Below are 17,493 nucleotides of genomic sequence, written 5' to 3'. Positions count from 1 at the left end.
GGAAATCCACATGTCCAGAGCTCAGAGTTGAGGCTGGCCAATGCTGTGGCAGAGAAAAAAAAGGGGGGGGGATTTTCAAATGCATAAACAACAAGAGGAGAACCATAGAGAACACTGGTCTGTTACTTGGTGAGAACTGTCACCTTACTAGCAGGAACATGGACAAAGCAGAGACATTTAATGCCTCCTTTGCTTCTGTCTCCAACACAGTTGATAGGCTCTGAGATGCCAAATGCCTCAAGTTGGAGGAACATGACCGCGGTAGTGATGACCTCCTAGTGAACCCTGAACTTGAGGGCAATTTGCTGCTCCATCTGGATCCGTGTAAGTCCATGGGCCCTGATGGGATTCATCCCAGGGTATTCAGGGAGCAGGCTGATGTCATTGTGAGACCTTCCTCAATTATTTTTCAATAGTCTTGGGAATCTGGAGAGGTTGGTGTCACTTGTTAGGTTTTCAGTAAGGCTTTTGATACTGTGTCTCTCAATCGTGCTGGACAAAATGCCCAGCACACAACTAGACAGAGCCCTAACGCGTTCGGTGCACAACAGGCTGATGGGTCAGGCCCAGAAGGTAATAGTGAATGGGGCTACATCTGGCTGGTGGTCAGCGACTAGTGGGGTTCCCCAGGATTCCATTTTAGATCAAGTCCTTCTTAATATTTTTATAAGCAACTTGGATTCAGGACTAGAGGGAGGAGCTGTTGACTCTGAGGGTGGAGAAGCCGTAGAGACCTGGACAGATTAGAGAGTTGAGCAATCGCCAACAGCATGAAGCTTAACAAGGTCAAGTGCCAGATTCTGCACCTGGGAAGGGGCAACCCTGTCTACACATGCAGGCTAGGGGATCAGATGCTGGAGGCTATCCATGCTGAGAGGGATTTGGGAGTATTGATCAACAGTAAGTTAAACATGAGCCAGCAGAGTGCCCAGGCAGCCAGGAGGGCCAACTGCATCCTGGGGTACATCAAGTCGGCATTGCCAGCTGGTCCAGGGAGGAGTTTGTCCCACTCTGCACTGCGCTGGTGCAGCCTCACCTTGAGTTCTGTGTGCAGTTTTGGGTGCCACAGTACAGGAGGGACACAAAACTACTGCAGAGTGTCCAGAGGAGGGCAGTGAGGATGGTGAAGGATCGGGAGGGGAAGTCTTATGAGGAGAGTCTGAAGTCCCTTGGTTTGTTCAGCCTGGAGAAAAGGAGACTGAGGGGAGACCTCATTGCGGTCTTGTGGCTTCCTGACAAAGGGGAGTGAAGGGGTAGGTGCTGATCTCCTCTCTTTGGTGACCAGTGATAGAACCTAAGGGAATGGTATGAAGTTGTGATGGGAGGTTTAGTTTGGATATTAGGAAGAGGCTCTTTACTGAGGGAGTGGTTGGACACTGGCACAGGCTCCCCAGGGAAGTGGTCATAGCACTGAGCTTGGCTGAGCTCAAAAAGCATCTGGACAATGCACTCAGTCACATGCTCTGTCTTGTCAGGCCCTGTGTGGAGCCAAAGGTTGGACTTGATGGTCCTTATGGGTCCCTTCCAACTCAGGATATTCTATGATTCTGTGATCCTATGGTGAGCAGGCTGAGAGGCTACTGAGATGGGAAAAGGTAGATTTTAGCAGAACAAACCAAGGTGTAGCCGTATGTCCTGTCAGAAACCACCTCTAACCTGGCAAAGCTCATGCTATTTGCTGAACTAGACTTCAACTCTGCTTGATTATTTGTTCAGAGCATCTGTCTTTGTTGTGAGGATCAAAGTACTATCTGAAGGTACATGTGAGGTGAAGTGTCTGAGATTGTTTCATTGTGACAACAACTTTTTTGGTGATGAATAGAAGGTATTTTGAAATTTGATTTGTTGACAGATTTGTCCTTTTAAGTAAGACTGTGCTGTGCTGGTTTCCCTGTTTGAAATTCAAAGGTGAAGAAATTAATATTTGATTTCAGTGTTACCTCTTCTGACTTCAGTGCTATGGTTACTTAGCTGTTTTGCACCTTAAAAATAACTGATTTCACAAGTCAGTGGTTTTGTAGTGTTTATAATACTGTCTGTTCTCACAGTAGTGTAGAAGATACTGGCTATTCTTGCAGTTTTGTGCCTTTCAGTGAGCTTGAGTATCTCTTAGAACAGGGCTTGGTGTGACCTAAATTTCAGGATTGGATCCTTGGAAAGTTCACATCACATTCTGTGATTGGGAAAGTTATTGGTTTAATCTTGATTCTTTTGGTGCCAGCTTTTCTAGGAGGAACTGAACTGAGGCTGCTGAGACTTAGCTTAAAAATATTGGAACTAGCAAGGGAGCTGTTTTGTGTCTCTTCATAATCGCTGGCCCTGACAGTTTAACAGAGCTTATTGACCATCTGCTTTGTCTAGTTTGCCACATGGCAGAGTCACAACTAAGCCAAAATACTGGCTGCACAGTGTATTAATTGGCTTGCTCATGAACACTATCAGGATACTAAATTGATTGATGTTGTACATTTAACTTGAGTGTTTTCCTTTCCTTTGCTGCAGTCGCTGGCTGTTGAGCCAAAGAACAAGATAGGTGGTGAGAAAGGAGCTGCCTGATGGTGTGTCGGTGTCCCTGTTTGTCTCCTTGCCCTGTCTTCTATTACCCATTCTCAACAGATGGGTCCTGGAGCACATTGCAGTCTTGTTCTCCTGCTGCTACTTCTGACTGCTGCTCTTTGCCTCTCACAAAGCTGGCAAAAGCAACAGCTGTTTCATAATTTCTCTGTTTGAAGGGGGAAACACTGGGGGGTGGGGAGCCTGAATGAGTAGTCATCTTGCTTGCAAAAAACCAAAGAGAAATGTTGTCCTTGTCTCTTTTTCAAGAGCCAGTATGTGTTCTGAGAACAGACTTCATGTTCTTCAGCGTTTGTGTTCCTGGAAATACAATGCTGCTTTCTCCAGGGTGAGAGCAGAAGTTGGGAGCTTTAGGCAAATAGCACTGGTTATGTCTGCATATCTCTAGCTGGAGGAACCTGACTCTGGGCTGCTTGTTAGTGTGACTAATTCTGCTCAAAGGCACAGCCTCCTGGGAAAGCAGTTTTTAATCCAGGCTGTGCTGGTGGCAGATTCATATAACATGTTCTCTGAAAGGGATGTGGCAAGACTTTGGCAATATCCAGCAACTGTCTGCTTGATCAAGGGATGTTCAGTAGGTAGCATCTCTGCAGCTAGAAGCTGAATCCTGTTGAGCTTGTTATAATGAACAGATGGCATGTTAATATTCTCTGCTGTGCTAAAGCAAGCTGTGCTTCAAGGCCCTGCTGCCTCTACTTTTATTGCAGAAGTCTGGGTGCAGATTCCTTTTCTGGTAACCTTCTGTAACAACAGGTAACTGTTCCTGCACATGTGTATGTACGTAGGTGCATATTTGTGGTCTGCTAACATGCTTATGAAGGGCTAGTGTGTATATGTGTGTGCACTGTGTATATAGCATGCTGTTGGATGGTGTAACATGAAATAGTATTGCAATTCAGTATAACAAACTGAATGAAGCTACTGTATGGCTGTATTTTTAATATACTTAAGCTGCTGAAAGAGCTTTGCATAGTAGGTAGGTAGCTTGAGAAGAGAACTGAAAGACTGCTGTACTCAGTTGGGTTCAGTCTGAAAAGCTGTGTCTAGATAGCTGCAGACAAAGCCCCTGTTAACACCTTGTTTTGGCCCCTGGAAATTTAACATGAATCAGAAGCATTGCTCTGATCCTGTTCTGGACTCCCAGGAGTTGTAGAGGATCTCTGATTTATACCAATGTGTTCTGAATCCCAGGTTGTCCTGGTGGGTGCTGTCCTGCAGAACCAGGAAACTATTTAAGAAGTGGTACCTTGAGTATGCATGTGAGGTTTCTCCTTTCTGGGAAGGTGGCTCCTTCCAGCTTTTAAGGAATACTTGAGAAAATAACACTTCATTTAAAGCCTTCTTCCCCTCTCTACCTTTTTTTTTTTGCCTACTGTGGAAATGGACATATTTAAGAGTAGTCTATCACTTTTTTGTTAACTTGAAAATTATTATAGCCCTTCTGCCAGGGCTCCAACCCAGTAATGAAGGGCTGGGCTTGGTACAACTCTTCAAAAATAGTCCTTTCCCAGAGCTGCATTTCAATCAAGAAACAAGCTTAAGAAGTTGTTTTCTTAAGCATGTACATGGGAGTTGTGCTGTTAAGGGCGGGGGGAAGTGTTCATCCTTCAGCAGCCTGTTGGGTTTCTTTCCCTTTAGTTCAGCCCAACTGCAGTTTCTCTGTTCCTGATGTTGCCAGTCTAAGTTCATCTCATTAAAGAGCCCTGAACAGTCCTGGGCTGGCCTTGTTTCCCTGCATCATCTTTTGGCTACAGTGATTTGTGAGGCTTAGCAGCTGTTGCGTGAGCATCTGGAAATTTTATGGTCATGCTGGAAAATATTGCCTGTTTGTGTATCTGAGGAGCAGAGGGACAGACACCTCAGTGCTTTAGCCCTGTTCTCCTTCGGTTTTGCTAACTGTCATGATCATATAGCCCACCACAAGTTGTCATTATACAATGTGAAAAGGTCTGCCACATGTTGGCTGCCAGCTTGATAGCATGTCCTGGAAGATGGTGGGCTCTTTAGCATTTAGTAAGTAAAGCTGTGAGTAAATTGGATGCTTCAGAATGACTTCATTATTTTTACTTTTATACCAAGCTACAACAACAAATATTTTGCCTCATTATACTTGTCTCATTTTATTTATCTCTATCTTTTTATTTATCTCTATCCTAGCTGAAACTAGGACATATGCCTTAAATGACTCTCTGGTTGTGCAACCACAAAGTTTTTATTCCTTAAAAAAAGAACAAATAAATCCATATCACCTATAGCTCTTAATTCTTCTTGGATGCCATTGGGAAGAGAAACACACATGCATTTTTCTTCTGCCTGTGACCATTTCCAACAATGTAGATGATTGGAGAATGCTGTCAAGTCCTGACTTTGCATGTTTGTGTCTCTGAAAAATGGAGGCAAATGTTTTAACTTTTATGATATCTACTTAAATATGAATCTTGAAGTTCAAGCTGGCAGAAGGAGAACAAATTTTAGGCTGACCACAGCAAAGTAAGAGTTCAGTTGAAAAAGTGTACTGTTCAAGGGTCCTGGGAGCTGAAATGGGAGATCCTGACGTTGCAGACTACCTTGGAAGGCAGTTAGGCTGGTGTTTGTTCTTAAGAGTTGCAGGTCATCTGCAGATTGTCAAATGGTGCTTAGTTCTTGTTTTCAAGATGGCAACACCCTTTATAAGGTTGGCTTGGCTGTTCAGGGTGCAGTTGGCACTGAGCAAAGGTTCACTACTACTGGGTAGTGAGATGGTGCTTTTATAAGTGTGAAGGAAGTGTGATGCTGCAAGACAGAAATCCCAGTTAACAAATGAGCTGGGAAGAAAACATTTCAGTGCAGGAAATGGAACAGAATCTTTCTATTGAAGAATCCTAATTTTGAAAAGAATCAATACACCCATACCAGTGGCAGAGAATAGACTCTGAACTTTATGTTCAATTTTCACCGTCCAGCACTTCCTCATTTCCTCTGTCTTCCACTGATACAGATTGTTCAGGCCAGGCATTTGTAAAACAGAAATGGTAGAGAAATGGAGCTTTCCTTGTGTATGTCTTCCTGGCCTGTGCTATTTTGTCTGTAGGAATAGATATCTTTTCCCCAGTGTTTCTTGAACTTAGCAGCTGGGTCTGTCTTAACAACCTGACGGCTTTTCCTTGTGGAACAGACAAGGATTTCCTAGCCAGGAGGAGAAAAGCACAAAGAGGTACTCTGCCCACTCAAGAGAAGTGGCCGTGTTCCTCTTCTACTGGGCAGCTGCCTCAGTGTTGTAGTGAAAACCATTTGACTTCTAAGGGCTGTCACACTTTTCTGAAGTTATCAAGTACCCATTTGGTAAAACAAAAGTCAATAACAAGATGTATCTGACTCAACTTCCATTTCAGAAATGGACCAATGGAAATATTTACACAAGTGATGTGGCCATGAACCAAGCAAGGCTTGCCAAACTGTTTTTTGGCCAGCATGGTATTCCCAGAAGCTGGTCTGTTCCAAGCCAGAGCCTATTTTGGTTTCTTACTGTTGGATACTTTGTGGCAGGAGATCTGAGCAAGTGCTTCCTAAACAGCTGCTCATACAAGAACTACTGTGTATGGACAGACCAGAGTCAGCACAGCAAGTGTGTGACCCCTGACTAGTGTTTCAGTCACCCATTCAAGCTGCAGATAAATGCCAAACTAAAAATAGTGAGTCCAGGGCCCAGGGTAAGTATTTTCAGCCACCTATATAATAAGCTCTTTTTAAAACTTATTAAAACAGGGGATACCAAGAAATTAATTTGCTAAAAACAGCCACAACTGGTAAGTAGTTTGTGTAACTCTCTTTCTTTTACAAAAGCCCATTCATTTAGAAGTTAATTAGAGGAAAAGTTACTTTGTAAATTACTTAGCTCTCTTGGGGGTTGGGGTGGGGAAGCTGGGGGGGGGGGGGGGAATTCTTGAACAGAGGTGGGGAGAAGGCAAAGTAAAAGGGTTTGTTATTTATACTCATTGGCTGAGGCACCTGCGTAAGTTTCCAGTGGTGTTTATGGAGTTGCAGGCAGCATCCATGCGTACAGTTACCTCCCTGCTGCTGATGGGAGAATGCAGCCAGTGGAATGTGGCAGTCAGCCCGTGCTGGCTCTAAGGGTGTCTAAGGAAAAAGGCACAGCCTTCTGAGAGAGCATGGAAAGTCTGCCTTCCAGCCAAGAAAACGTGTGTCTGTTGGTGACCAACAGTAGGCAATGTGTCTGTTGGGCAAGCCCAGCCTCTGCTGAACTGACAGTTTACTGAAGTGCTGTAAAACTTCTGTTTAGCTCTCTTAACACATTATTATTTCAGTAACAGCTTTTGTGGCTTGGCTGGCAAGCGAAACAGAGACCTGTGACCAAGTTTTCTTCTTCAGAGCCAGTTTTAGAGCTGTTGACTGAGGTCACCATGGTGTTCTTACATGGTCTATATAAATAAAGAGGCACCTCTGATAGTAGTGCTCATACAGAAGCACTATATAGTGAATTTCAATAGCTGAATTTCAATCAGCCTTTGCTGATTAAAGAGAGCATCTAACCTCCATTTGAAAATCCTGTTGCCATCACTTTTGGGTGTAGGTAGGCCAGAATCTAAACTAAAACAGCTCGTGGAAATGTTGATGTTTTGCCTATCACAAGCTACTATTGTTATAAAGTGCTAGCTTCAAGTAAATATGCCAATAATTTTTTTCAGCTACTTGCTAAGTGGTACCACACTCTGTTCTTGTGTTGGCATAACTGTGTGGCGCTAAAGTAATTTAGGTGTGATGTGCAGCGTTGGTCCATGGTGCACTTTCCCTAAGTGCACTTCAGTGAATGATCTGGCAGTGTTATACCTGCTATACCTGTGTTGCTGGGCTTTAACTTGCCTTCCCCTCTTCCAACAGACTTTTGACACAGTTGGCCATCTTAACCTTATGCAGGGTAGAATGTTACACGTGCTGTGTCCTGATGGAGGACTTAAGCAGCTGAATTAAATTTAGCATTTGGGCAGCCTGTAGCTCTCAAGGAGTTTGTCCAGAAGTAATTGTGGTGCGTTGCTGTCATCTTTCTGCCCTCTAGCCTTCTGATTGAAGGAAAGGCAAAACTGCAGTGGCAACTGCAAAGGAAACAGCTGCCTCTGCACTGAATGTCAGCGCAGGCAGGCTTGTGCTCTGGGTGGAGGGTGAAGATACTCAGGGAAACTGAATGGGGACCCTTGCTCTGGATGTGGAGGTCTTTCCATATCCTATTCACAAAAGCTTGCTCATAAGGGGACCTTTCGTAGGAATTGCATTGAGGGACAATATTCTTACCTCTACCCATAAACCTGATCCCTCCAAGCTGACAGAGGCACCCCAACAGAAACAAGGGCACAGCAGAGTTGCTTCTTTTTTGCATGACTGAAGTGTCAGGTTTTTGCTGTTACTGCTTTGGTGTACTTGTGCACTACTTTATAACTAATCTGGGCTTCATTTTATGGCTTTAGAAAGGCTGATTCTTTGAATGGAACTTGTAACTGGAATAGCATCTGTCCACTTCATCTGCTCTGCAGTTGCTTGAGAGCCAAGAGGAGAGGCTGATCTGTGGCGGTGCCAGCTTGAAACAAACAACAGTGGTTTACAGTGACTGAGGGAGGAGAAAGAGCCAGCTTGGGTAATGAGATGGAAGAACTTGGCTTGAGTGGGTGCTCCTCCCCTGCTTATTGAAAATATCTGTTGTTGTTAATTGCTTTAATGAGGTTCACAACTAGAATTTTAAGTGTTTTGGTGAGCTGTGTAGTCTATAGTCAGTATATTTTTCACTTCCATTTGAATTCTGAAGATACAGCTGTACCCAAGTCCTGGCATATGTGGGCATTACAGTGCCCTTAGATATAAGTTGTTATAAACTTTTTGCACCATGTTTTTTTCTTTTTAATTGTTTCTAAGTAAGGAAGTTTGAGCTGTTCTTGGCTATTGATAAGTAATTCTAACATATAGAATTAGTCTCCCAGTTTGCCTAGGGTGATATCCTTATATGGGGATTGTCCTGCTTGATTTACCTTGTCCTGAATTCCTTCTTCCTTCCCACCACCCAAACCTGTGGCCCTCATGATTTATGCTTTCCAGGCAGCTTAAGAGTACTGGTTGAGAACTTAGGTTGTTAGATAATGTAACTCTGAGGGAGCATGTCCCTGTTGTTTGACTGTGTCTGTTTAAATTTGACAAATTTAGAGATTATCTTTTTTTATTGTGCAGGCTGGTTAAATCCATGCTCCCTTACCTGTAAGTGGCACATTGCTCAAACTGGTCTGCTACCTGTATAACAGGAAATGATAATGGGGATGATGGTGGGTATGGAGGAGGCTGAGCTACTTGGAGATTGCCTTTATTCTTCAGCTGTGTGTCTCGGTCTGTGTCTCTCTTGATGAACTTCACCACTTTTCATAGCCTTCAAAAAGAAATACGTGGTCCTGAGTATTCAAAGCTTCTAAGAGACCCCTTGAGGAGACATTTTCACAGGATCCCTCTGCTCTGTCTAGTTTTTGCATTTTGGCCCAGGAAACAGAAAATCTGCTTCAGATGCACCATAGGCTAGTATTGTTTAATGAGGGTTAACTTGAGGACAAGCCTGTAAAAAGGAACTGTAACTTTCACCAAAACACTTTTTCATATAATGGCTTATATGAAACGTGAGCAATGTCCTCACCCCTGGCTTATTTTCCCCTTGACTCCATGTTGCTGTCCATTGGCAAGCATCTTCTAATTTATTTATCTAGATGAGTGCATTAGACCAAAAAGTCACTGTTACCTTGTGACAATGCTTTTAGCCCTGTGCTTTTTTCAAATTGCTCCAGTAATAAATGAGCAGTTGATCTAAAGTGAAGAAAGGGGCTTCAGTCTTCTCTTTTGTTTTTTTTTTTCCCCTCTTCCTTATTCTTTGCTGGTTAAGAGCAAGCTCCTTGCTCCTCCAAGCCTTGGTTCACAGGACTCCTGTTTTCATGAGTCACTTGTTGATCAGCTGCCTAGTGATGTGCATGGACATGGTGATGTACTGAGGGTGTGTCTTATGCAGAAAATACTAGCCTTGAAAATGCAAAGGGATCTAGTCACTATTACATACCCTCCATCCAGTCAGTGTTGTCCTTCCAGACTTTATTGACTTTGTTTAATTAAGTTTATTTCTGCAAATCTATCTCAATTTTGAAGTGCATGTGTTAGAAGGGTGTGTTTGCTCGTGTTGGGATAAGGGAATAAAGGAAGAAGAAGAATCCATAATCACACTGCTTCAGTGAAGACTGGCTAGACTGCAGGATGGGCATGTGCTTCCGGTTGTCCAAGGTACCCTTTTTAATATGTAATCCTATGCTTTTTGTCACTGTGTGTGTCTGGTTGGGGACAGCACACACCTAAGTTGTATACTGAGGTGGATCTGGGATGCTGTTAGGTTAAGTCTTAGACCTGGGAACCTGAGAGTGCGCCTTGTCCCCTTGGTCCAGACACAAATCTCCAACAGGTCTCTTTGGGATTTCCTTAGAGTAAGATATTCCCTTCCTAGTATAACTAGAAGTTTGTTTGCCCACTTATCTGCTAATCAACAGAGTGAACTGGCAGATGCAGATAGGCTTTTGCCAGCTGTTTTTTTCTCTGAGCCAGGTGGATGTGGGTAAGCTTTGGTCTGAAAATCTGATTGTTGTGTTAATAAATTATGGCACCTAAATGTAAAAGCTATGCCAAGAGAGTTTGTTCTCTTGGTCTGAAAGCTATACTAATGCAGCTATAGTTTCTGAACCATGCAGTCTGTGCATGCTGCTGAGGAAGCTAAAGTCCAACTGTACCTGCCTGTGTAGACACTATTGTTGTGTGTCTGTCCATCTTTCCCATCAAGCTTAATATTGTTTCCCTTCAGCTTTATTAAATCTTCTTTATTGCCAGCCACTGATGATTCCTGCATAAGCTTTCCGCTCTGATTCACAGAAAGGTGTGTCTTCCTCCATGAAGAACCCTATAAGCATTTTTCATGGCACTACTCTTTAACAGATGGAAACAACAATTTTAAAATGTTAAACTTGTCCAAATTGGAATAATCTGAGCTGAAAAGATTCACAGTAGGTGCCTGCCTCAGTTGGAATATCTTGGAATGATTTTTAGGTAAGTGTTCAGTTATTTCTGATAATCAGACTAAAATCAGGAGGAAAAAGTGTTTCCACATTGAGGACTTTGAACAGCTTAGCTGCAACTAATATGTCTGGCATTGGAAATTTAGGAGGCAACAGACTTGCTTTGTGTTGGAGATGCCCATGGCTGGTTTATGAAAGTGTTTTTGGTTTAATCAGTCATCTCCCCTCCTCTTTGACTTGTGCTTGTCATGTGCCCAAACTTGTTTCAGTTTGGCATTGAGTTCAAAGATTGTCTATGTGAACAAGCTTTCTCTGTAGGGAACCAGGAGGGGGGCTGTACTCCTGCAGCTCATCTTGGCAAGGAGCCTTTGCTTGTGAGCTGAGAGTTGCCCCTTTCTCTGCTTGGAGCCGTCCTTCCTCTGGCCTTCAGCTGAGGAGTAAGGCTACTTAGGAAGGAGGTAGAAGCAATACCATGACAAGTAGGAGCAGAGGAGGTAGAATTTGGCAGGAACCAAGCCAGCCGTGAGAGTGAAAGCTGAGGGCTGCATTTTTAAGCGCAGCAGTGGGAAATGGGTACTTGGGGACAGAAGTGAAGACTGTTCTCCGGACCTGAGAACTGACTGTAGGTCTCAGGAGGCGTTTCCATGCTCTACCAGCTGTTTCAGGGCCCTTGCTGTGTTTGTAACGGTGTTACCTCCCTCTAGTGGCGTGTCTGCAAGGCTGTGGGCACAGTCCCTTGCCAGCTCCCGTGGGGAGGGTAGGCCAGCTGTAGGTAGACCTTATAGGTAAACCACCGTGCCCTTGACTTATGTCTAGCCATTCATATCATGTGACATAGGTATAGTTGCACTTAGTGTTCCCAGGAGATACTGGGAAACTTGCCTCAGTACCCTAGGAGAAGGTTTCTGTAAACAGGTAGGATGCCACAGATTATTCAGAAACAGTAGGACCACCGACTCAAAGTGAGTGAACAAATCTGGTAACTTTGTCTTTGTCTACACTTTTATCTAATGAACAGGAATGGTGAAGAAAGGTAGACTGGATGTTAGTGGAAGAGGCGGCTGCTCTGGTTACAACAGCTTGGATGCAACACAGGCTTTTCAAGCTCTTGGTTGGAGCCAAGACTGGAAGGCATTTGCTGAGGGGTCTGGGGCCTTGTATGCTGTTTCCTTTGAGGTTTCACATGCAACTGACAGGTTGCTAATGAGATAGTGTCAGGGGGAGATAATAGTGCAAAGCTGCACGATGGAGCAGCATCCTAAATGTGTTCACTGATTATCAGTTGTGCAAACCAATACTCACTGTTGCATGAAACACCTCACCTGGACCAACAGAAATGAAACATGATATTTGGTTTTTGCATGTGCAGCATCAGACCATCAAGGTTCCTGTGGTGCTATTGCTGTTAAGACTTTAGGATTGGAGAAAACATCCAGTCATTTAGTAATTGGGATGTATCAGTGGGGGTTTTAGTTCCTGCTGCAAGTGTCCCCAGTCCTGGCACTTCTGAGTCTCCTTGCAGCCTTTGTCCTTTCCTAATCTTCTGTTCGTCATATCAGTAATAGACACTGGGAGCCTTTTTGTGTTGCCAACAGATTTATTTTAGCTATGGTATTTTGAATCCACACTTAACTAGGAGTAGCTTTAAAATGAAAAGCTCTCTCTGATTTATGGGTTCAGAACTTTGATCGCTTAGACTAGTCTTTTTATTTGTGTTTTTATCTGCTCTTGCCCTGACGTGTAAGCCCCAAAACACACTAAATGCTTTGAAAGGATGAACAGGTGAGTTTTTCCTTTGTTTCATAAAAATGACTATTTAGTAGTAATCTTTCACCTGTACTAAATGCAATCCATTCCTAATCCCACCGGGTTACATATGTAGCCAATGGCTTCTAGTCCTGATCATTTATAGCACTTTTGTATTTATAATCCTGAGACTTAAACCATTGCCTTGCACTGGGGCTGTCTCATCCATAGCTGCAGATGAACTTGTTCAGAGCTAACTGTATTAATTGTCCAGAAGATGCCTATTTAAAAAAAAAAAAAATCATATATTAAATAGATACTTTCAGAAGAACTGGTCCTATTTTCTAGTTTGATTTTATTTACTTGTACTGGTTGTCTTGTAGGAGTTAGAGATCATGAAGTCTGAAACTTTCCTATGTCTGAACTATATGGTCTTGTCCTCCTTCATCCTTCTCTTGCTGTCCTTTCAAGTTGTTTCCAAACTCCCTATACAAATTGTCTTTCACTTTTCTTGCTGTGCTTAACTTCTTTCTTGAAATTAAAACCTAAAGTAAAAACCAAACAAACATTTCATTCTTTCCCAGCTCTGCAAATGAGATGATGCACAGTAAATAGGCAGCAAGGATGAGGGATAGAAGGCTAATTTGAGTTGGGTCTATAAAGGGTAAGTTTATCTATAGGGCAACTATTGCCTTTTAGATTTTAAAGCCTCAGATAACTGTTTGAGTAAATACTTGTCACGATGTCGGACCTGCTCTTACTGTGTTGCATGTGCTGTTGTCAGGGTTAATAGACTAGAGTGTACAAGTGTCCTTCAGCTGCCTCTGCAAAATTCAGCCCTTGGATTCAACTGCTGTGGGAGGGAGGTGGTTCTGGAGCCTGTCAGACCTTTTCCTTGCCCTCACTAAGGGGTGCTCACCTGTTTCTCTTCAACTTGCTGTTGGGGCAGTGACCATCTCTGTCAGAGTTTGAACAGCAAACAGGGAGGTTGTAAGGTCTTAAACTGCTACTGTTGTTTACTGACAAATGCAGGTGTGTGCCCCAAGATGTTTTGCCAGTAGCCTGCAAAGAATTCATGCAACCTAAATACCCACTGGGCTGCCATCTGATGCAGGGCAGAAGTGAACTGGTGACATTTGTGGCCCTTCTGAGCACTTGAGCAGAATTCTGCTCAGGTCTGGCCTACACTGTTAATTCAGACTGGAGAGGGTGCTTGAAAAGAAGAGTGCCCATCCTCTCCTAGCTGTTCCAGTTGATGGGTGCTTGCACTGGCAAAGCCCACACTTCTTCTAGCTTTTCTGGGGGCTGTTCCCTGTCAGCATGCTTCTTGTGGTTTTGTTCCCCCCATCTGCTATTTGCAACCTTGTCTCCCTCTCGCTGGAGCAGAAGATGGCAGTGCTTTTGGTTTTCTTGCACAGCCTCATGGTGCTAACAAGACTTTCTGAAATACCACCCTTCAGCTCTGCACAGCCCCTTTCAGGCTTGCCCCAGCCTAATCGAGATCTAGCTGCTTATGGATCAGCCACACTTATCAATACTTATCAATAAAATCAGGCAGACAGACATGATGATTTCTTCTTTCCCTCTGTCATTACAGCTGTTGGGGACTGGTTGGATTCCTGACCTAAGCACATGCCTTTCATGTGTAACATAAAAATCTTGATCATGAAGACACAGTAGATCAGATGGAGGGGTGAGGGGGAATACTTTAGTAATATTCAGTTAAAACTAAGAGCAAGAGTTACCTTTCTGGACTTCCCCCCCTTCATTTGTGGTGTTCAGATCTGCTATGCATATCTTCATCACTTCATGATCGTTTACAGAGGATGCAACTCAGTGGAATGGGGTTGTGTCAGATGCAACTCTGGTCCCTTGTTCCTGAAGTATTCCTAAATTATTTTTTCTTATGGCTTTCATTGATGTAGAGGAACCATGTTACCTCTTATACCAAAGCTTCAGTGAATTACTGGTACACTTGCCCTCTGGACTGATGGCAGTGTGAATTGTGAAGCTAAGATGAAGGGGGATAGAAGAAAGGATTTCTCCCACGTGGCTGGTACCAATCGGAGTAAAACTAACCTCTTGGGAGCACTCAGCTTCAATGAAGTGTGGTCACGAACCACTGTTACATACCTTCTAGGGAATTCTGTCTCACTGTCACTTTTCAGCATTGTTTCACTTTGCCAGAACACCACTCTAACAGGCAAGAGCTCAAAACGAGTATCTGACAAAATACTCAGCGTGCAACAGCACCTCTGAGCACACAGATGAACAGTTGGCACTTATGCAGGACCATGTGTGCATATATTGATGAGTCTACAGCATTAATGGTAACTGCAGGCACCCTCTCATAACAGTATTTATAATGAGCTACTTAGATAAAATGTTCAGGAGGCTTACTGTCTACTTGGGGAATTTCTGGTTCTTAGTGTGATATGTGAATTACTGTAGAGTTGAGATAGTAAGCTGCTAAGGAAGTGTACCACTGTTATGGATTAATCTTTATCCTTTCCAATTCGGATGGCTTTTGCTGAATATCTTTATAGTCTGTGGAAGGCTTCTTTTCTCTCCTCTTCCCCTTGTTTAAATTGCTAATGAGTCTGTTGCATTAAGTTAGAAACTTCCTTGCTGCCAGATTGTGTTACAGTTACTTGTACTTTCAGGATTCATCTCAGAAAATGCCCACATTTCCTTTCTGACTAAAATGCCTGCTGAGAGAGAGAGTGAACCTGCTAATTGGACAAAGGATGTGCTGTGTATGTTCTTACTCATCAGGTCTGTCAGCCTGCATGGCTGTGCCATCGTGTTCCTGCGTGCTTTCCTTCAGAGGTGGGGAATCGGAGACTTAATCATCCTTCTGTCTGTCCCCCTCACACCTAAATAAAGGTTGAGCAGTTGGCATTTAGCAGGTGCTTCTGATACAGGGAGCTGTTTGGTATTTAACTTTCATTAGGTTAACTTGTACTGATTCTTTTAGCTTCCTTGCTGATATTTGGACTCTTATCTAGGAGAGTGATTCTGGTGTTACCTGTGGCAGTTACTACTGGAGCTGTTAAATGATTTCAGTTGTGGAAAATTTTTTGCGCATTGCTGGAACACACCACTTCTTGACAAAATACTTCCTGAAAGGATCTTGAAAAGTCTTGTTGGGGTACTAGATATCTGCTGCTGGGGATAGTGGTCTGGTTTCTTCCTGACTCCCAAATCCACCCTCCCCTTTGGATGCTTTCAGACCCCCATTTTTGTCTGGGTGATGCAGCACTAGTGAGCCAATTGATGACAGTGTACTTGGGGGAGAGGACAGGCTCTCAGTGCTCGTGTATTGGCTTGCTTGGAGCAAAGCTGTGGAGGAGCTGTGTGTCCATGGCACTGAGGCCGCTGTGAGGTGTGGGGAGAGGCTGAGATCAGAGTGTTTTGTGTGTGCAGGGAGGTGTTGCTTTATTGTTTTTAAGTGCCTTTTATGATGAGAAAAAGAGAAAAAAAAAAAAAGCCCAGCAGAATGATTTGGGGTAGGATTTTTTAATAAATGTAAATGCAATAAATAGTGATATCTGTGGATGACTTGTTCTCATTGGTGTTCCAGAGCTCAAGGGTCCTCTTAAAACATGTGGACTTCTGCTCTGACTCAGTGTGTGGTGATGCAAAGGGAGAAGTGTGTGGCTGGAGGAGGCTTTAAAAAAATTCCCTAAAATACTTTATGCCTTAGACTTTGTGTTTCCCTGTAGGCACTGGAAATCTGAGCTCTTCTGATGGGGGGGTGTGTATCCTTGTAAGCCAACTTTGAGCAAGGGGTATCTTCCATAGTGTAACAAAATAGTCAGTTCAGTCAAGAACGCCTCCAAAGTAATTTCATGGCTTGCTGCAGCTTTTATCTACCTCCCCTTCCCTGACCTCCTCATCTTGCCCAGTATGGCGAGAATAACATGACTCGTGTTACTAACCCATGCCCAGCAGCACAGCTCCTGGCTGTGAGGGAAGGATTGCTTAAAAGCTGTCACCTTCTGCATGGCTGGGCCTTGGCCTTCTGCTGGCTTCAGAGCAAGGAATCAAGCCTCCCATCTCTTACTGGTTTCCTTCTTGCCTGACTCCCAGCAGATGGGGTTATGTGAGCTGTCATTAGGATGCTTTTGAGGTTAAAGGATATCTCTGTGGACTAAGCAGGAATTTTTGCTTCTCAGGAGGAAGAGATGCCAGATGTAGAAATTGACATTGATGACCTTCTTGATGCAGCCAATGAAGAGGAGAGAGCTCTCAAATTACAGGTAATATTATTTTCTAATTTTGAATTGGAATCTGGCTGAATCAATGCATCTAGGTCTCTATTTTGATTGAATCCACTGTAAGTGTAAAAGTAGAACTGAGAGGTTCCTGGGTCTAAGTTTAGCATAATCCACTGGATTGCACAATGTAATCCAAATGTACAAAGAAATAAAAATTTCTGGAAGGGGGGTGATAACAGGAGTAAGCAAATTAAAAAAATCTAATAGGGAGATGTGCAGAGGCAGACTAGAAAGCCTTTCTTTTTTCTAGTCAATCTTATTTTTAAAAGTATATAAAATAAAGAACATAAAATATGGGAAAATAAAGAACAGCTACATAAAACAATGATGTGGCTGAGAGGCAATTACGATAACCAGGTAATTTGTTATTCACTGCAGCAGCAGTAATACATGTGTGCCCTTGTCTTCAGGTTACTGAAAACTTTGTTTTTATGCCAATACTGGCCAAAGTTATAACACGTGGAGTTACTTTGAGTATCTTTCTAGAAGCTTGAGGAATGGATACGATGATCAGCAACAGAAATGAGTAAGGAAATTCAGAAGCTGTCTGCTAAAATTATACAATTCAAACCAGCTCTAATTCTCTGAATCACATGTGAGGTAAAAGTTAATGAATGGAAGAATGAGTGGGAGAAGAAAAGAAACACTGTTGTCTTAATAGAGATACATATATCTAAATCCAGGCATAAGAATCATATGAAAGTCTCTGTTTATAATTTTCTCAGATGCACCAAAGAAACCTGTCCCAGAGCAGTGGCTTGCACCTCAGCTCACTTCTGGGAAGTGACTGATGTGGCGCTCAGATGCATCATGTCTCCAAT

General features: G+C 43.2%; 1 protein-coding gene across 1 annotated transcript in view; it reads left to right on the top strand.

Moving 5' to 3' along the window:
* The window catches only part of PPP1R14C (protein phosphatase 1 regulatory inhibitor subunit 14C), a 53,336-nt gene that overhangs the window by 24,630 nt on the left and 11,213 nt on the right, over nt 1-17,493 (top strand). Inside the window, exon 2 of the mRNA XM_084262104.1 lies at nt 16,571-16,654. Within this exon, the coding sequence (XP_084118230.1) occupies nt 16,571-16,654 (84 nt within the window). The remainder of the gene's footprint in view (nt 1-16,570; nt 16,655-17,493) is intronic.

Source organism: Gallinula chloropus (assembly GCF_964237585.1).
Source record: "Gallinula chloropus genome assembly, chromosome: 3".
Lineage (NCBI taxonomy): Eukaryota > Metazoa > Chordata > Aves > Gruiformes > Rallidae > Gallinula > Gallinula chloropus.
Note: the sequence above shows the minus strand (reverse complement) of the source record. Positions and strands in the feature narration are given on the sequence as shown.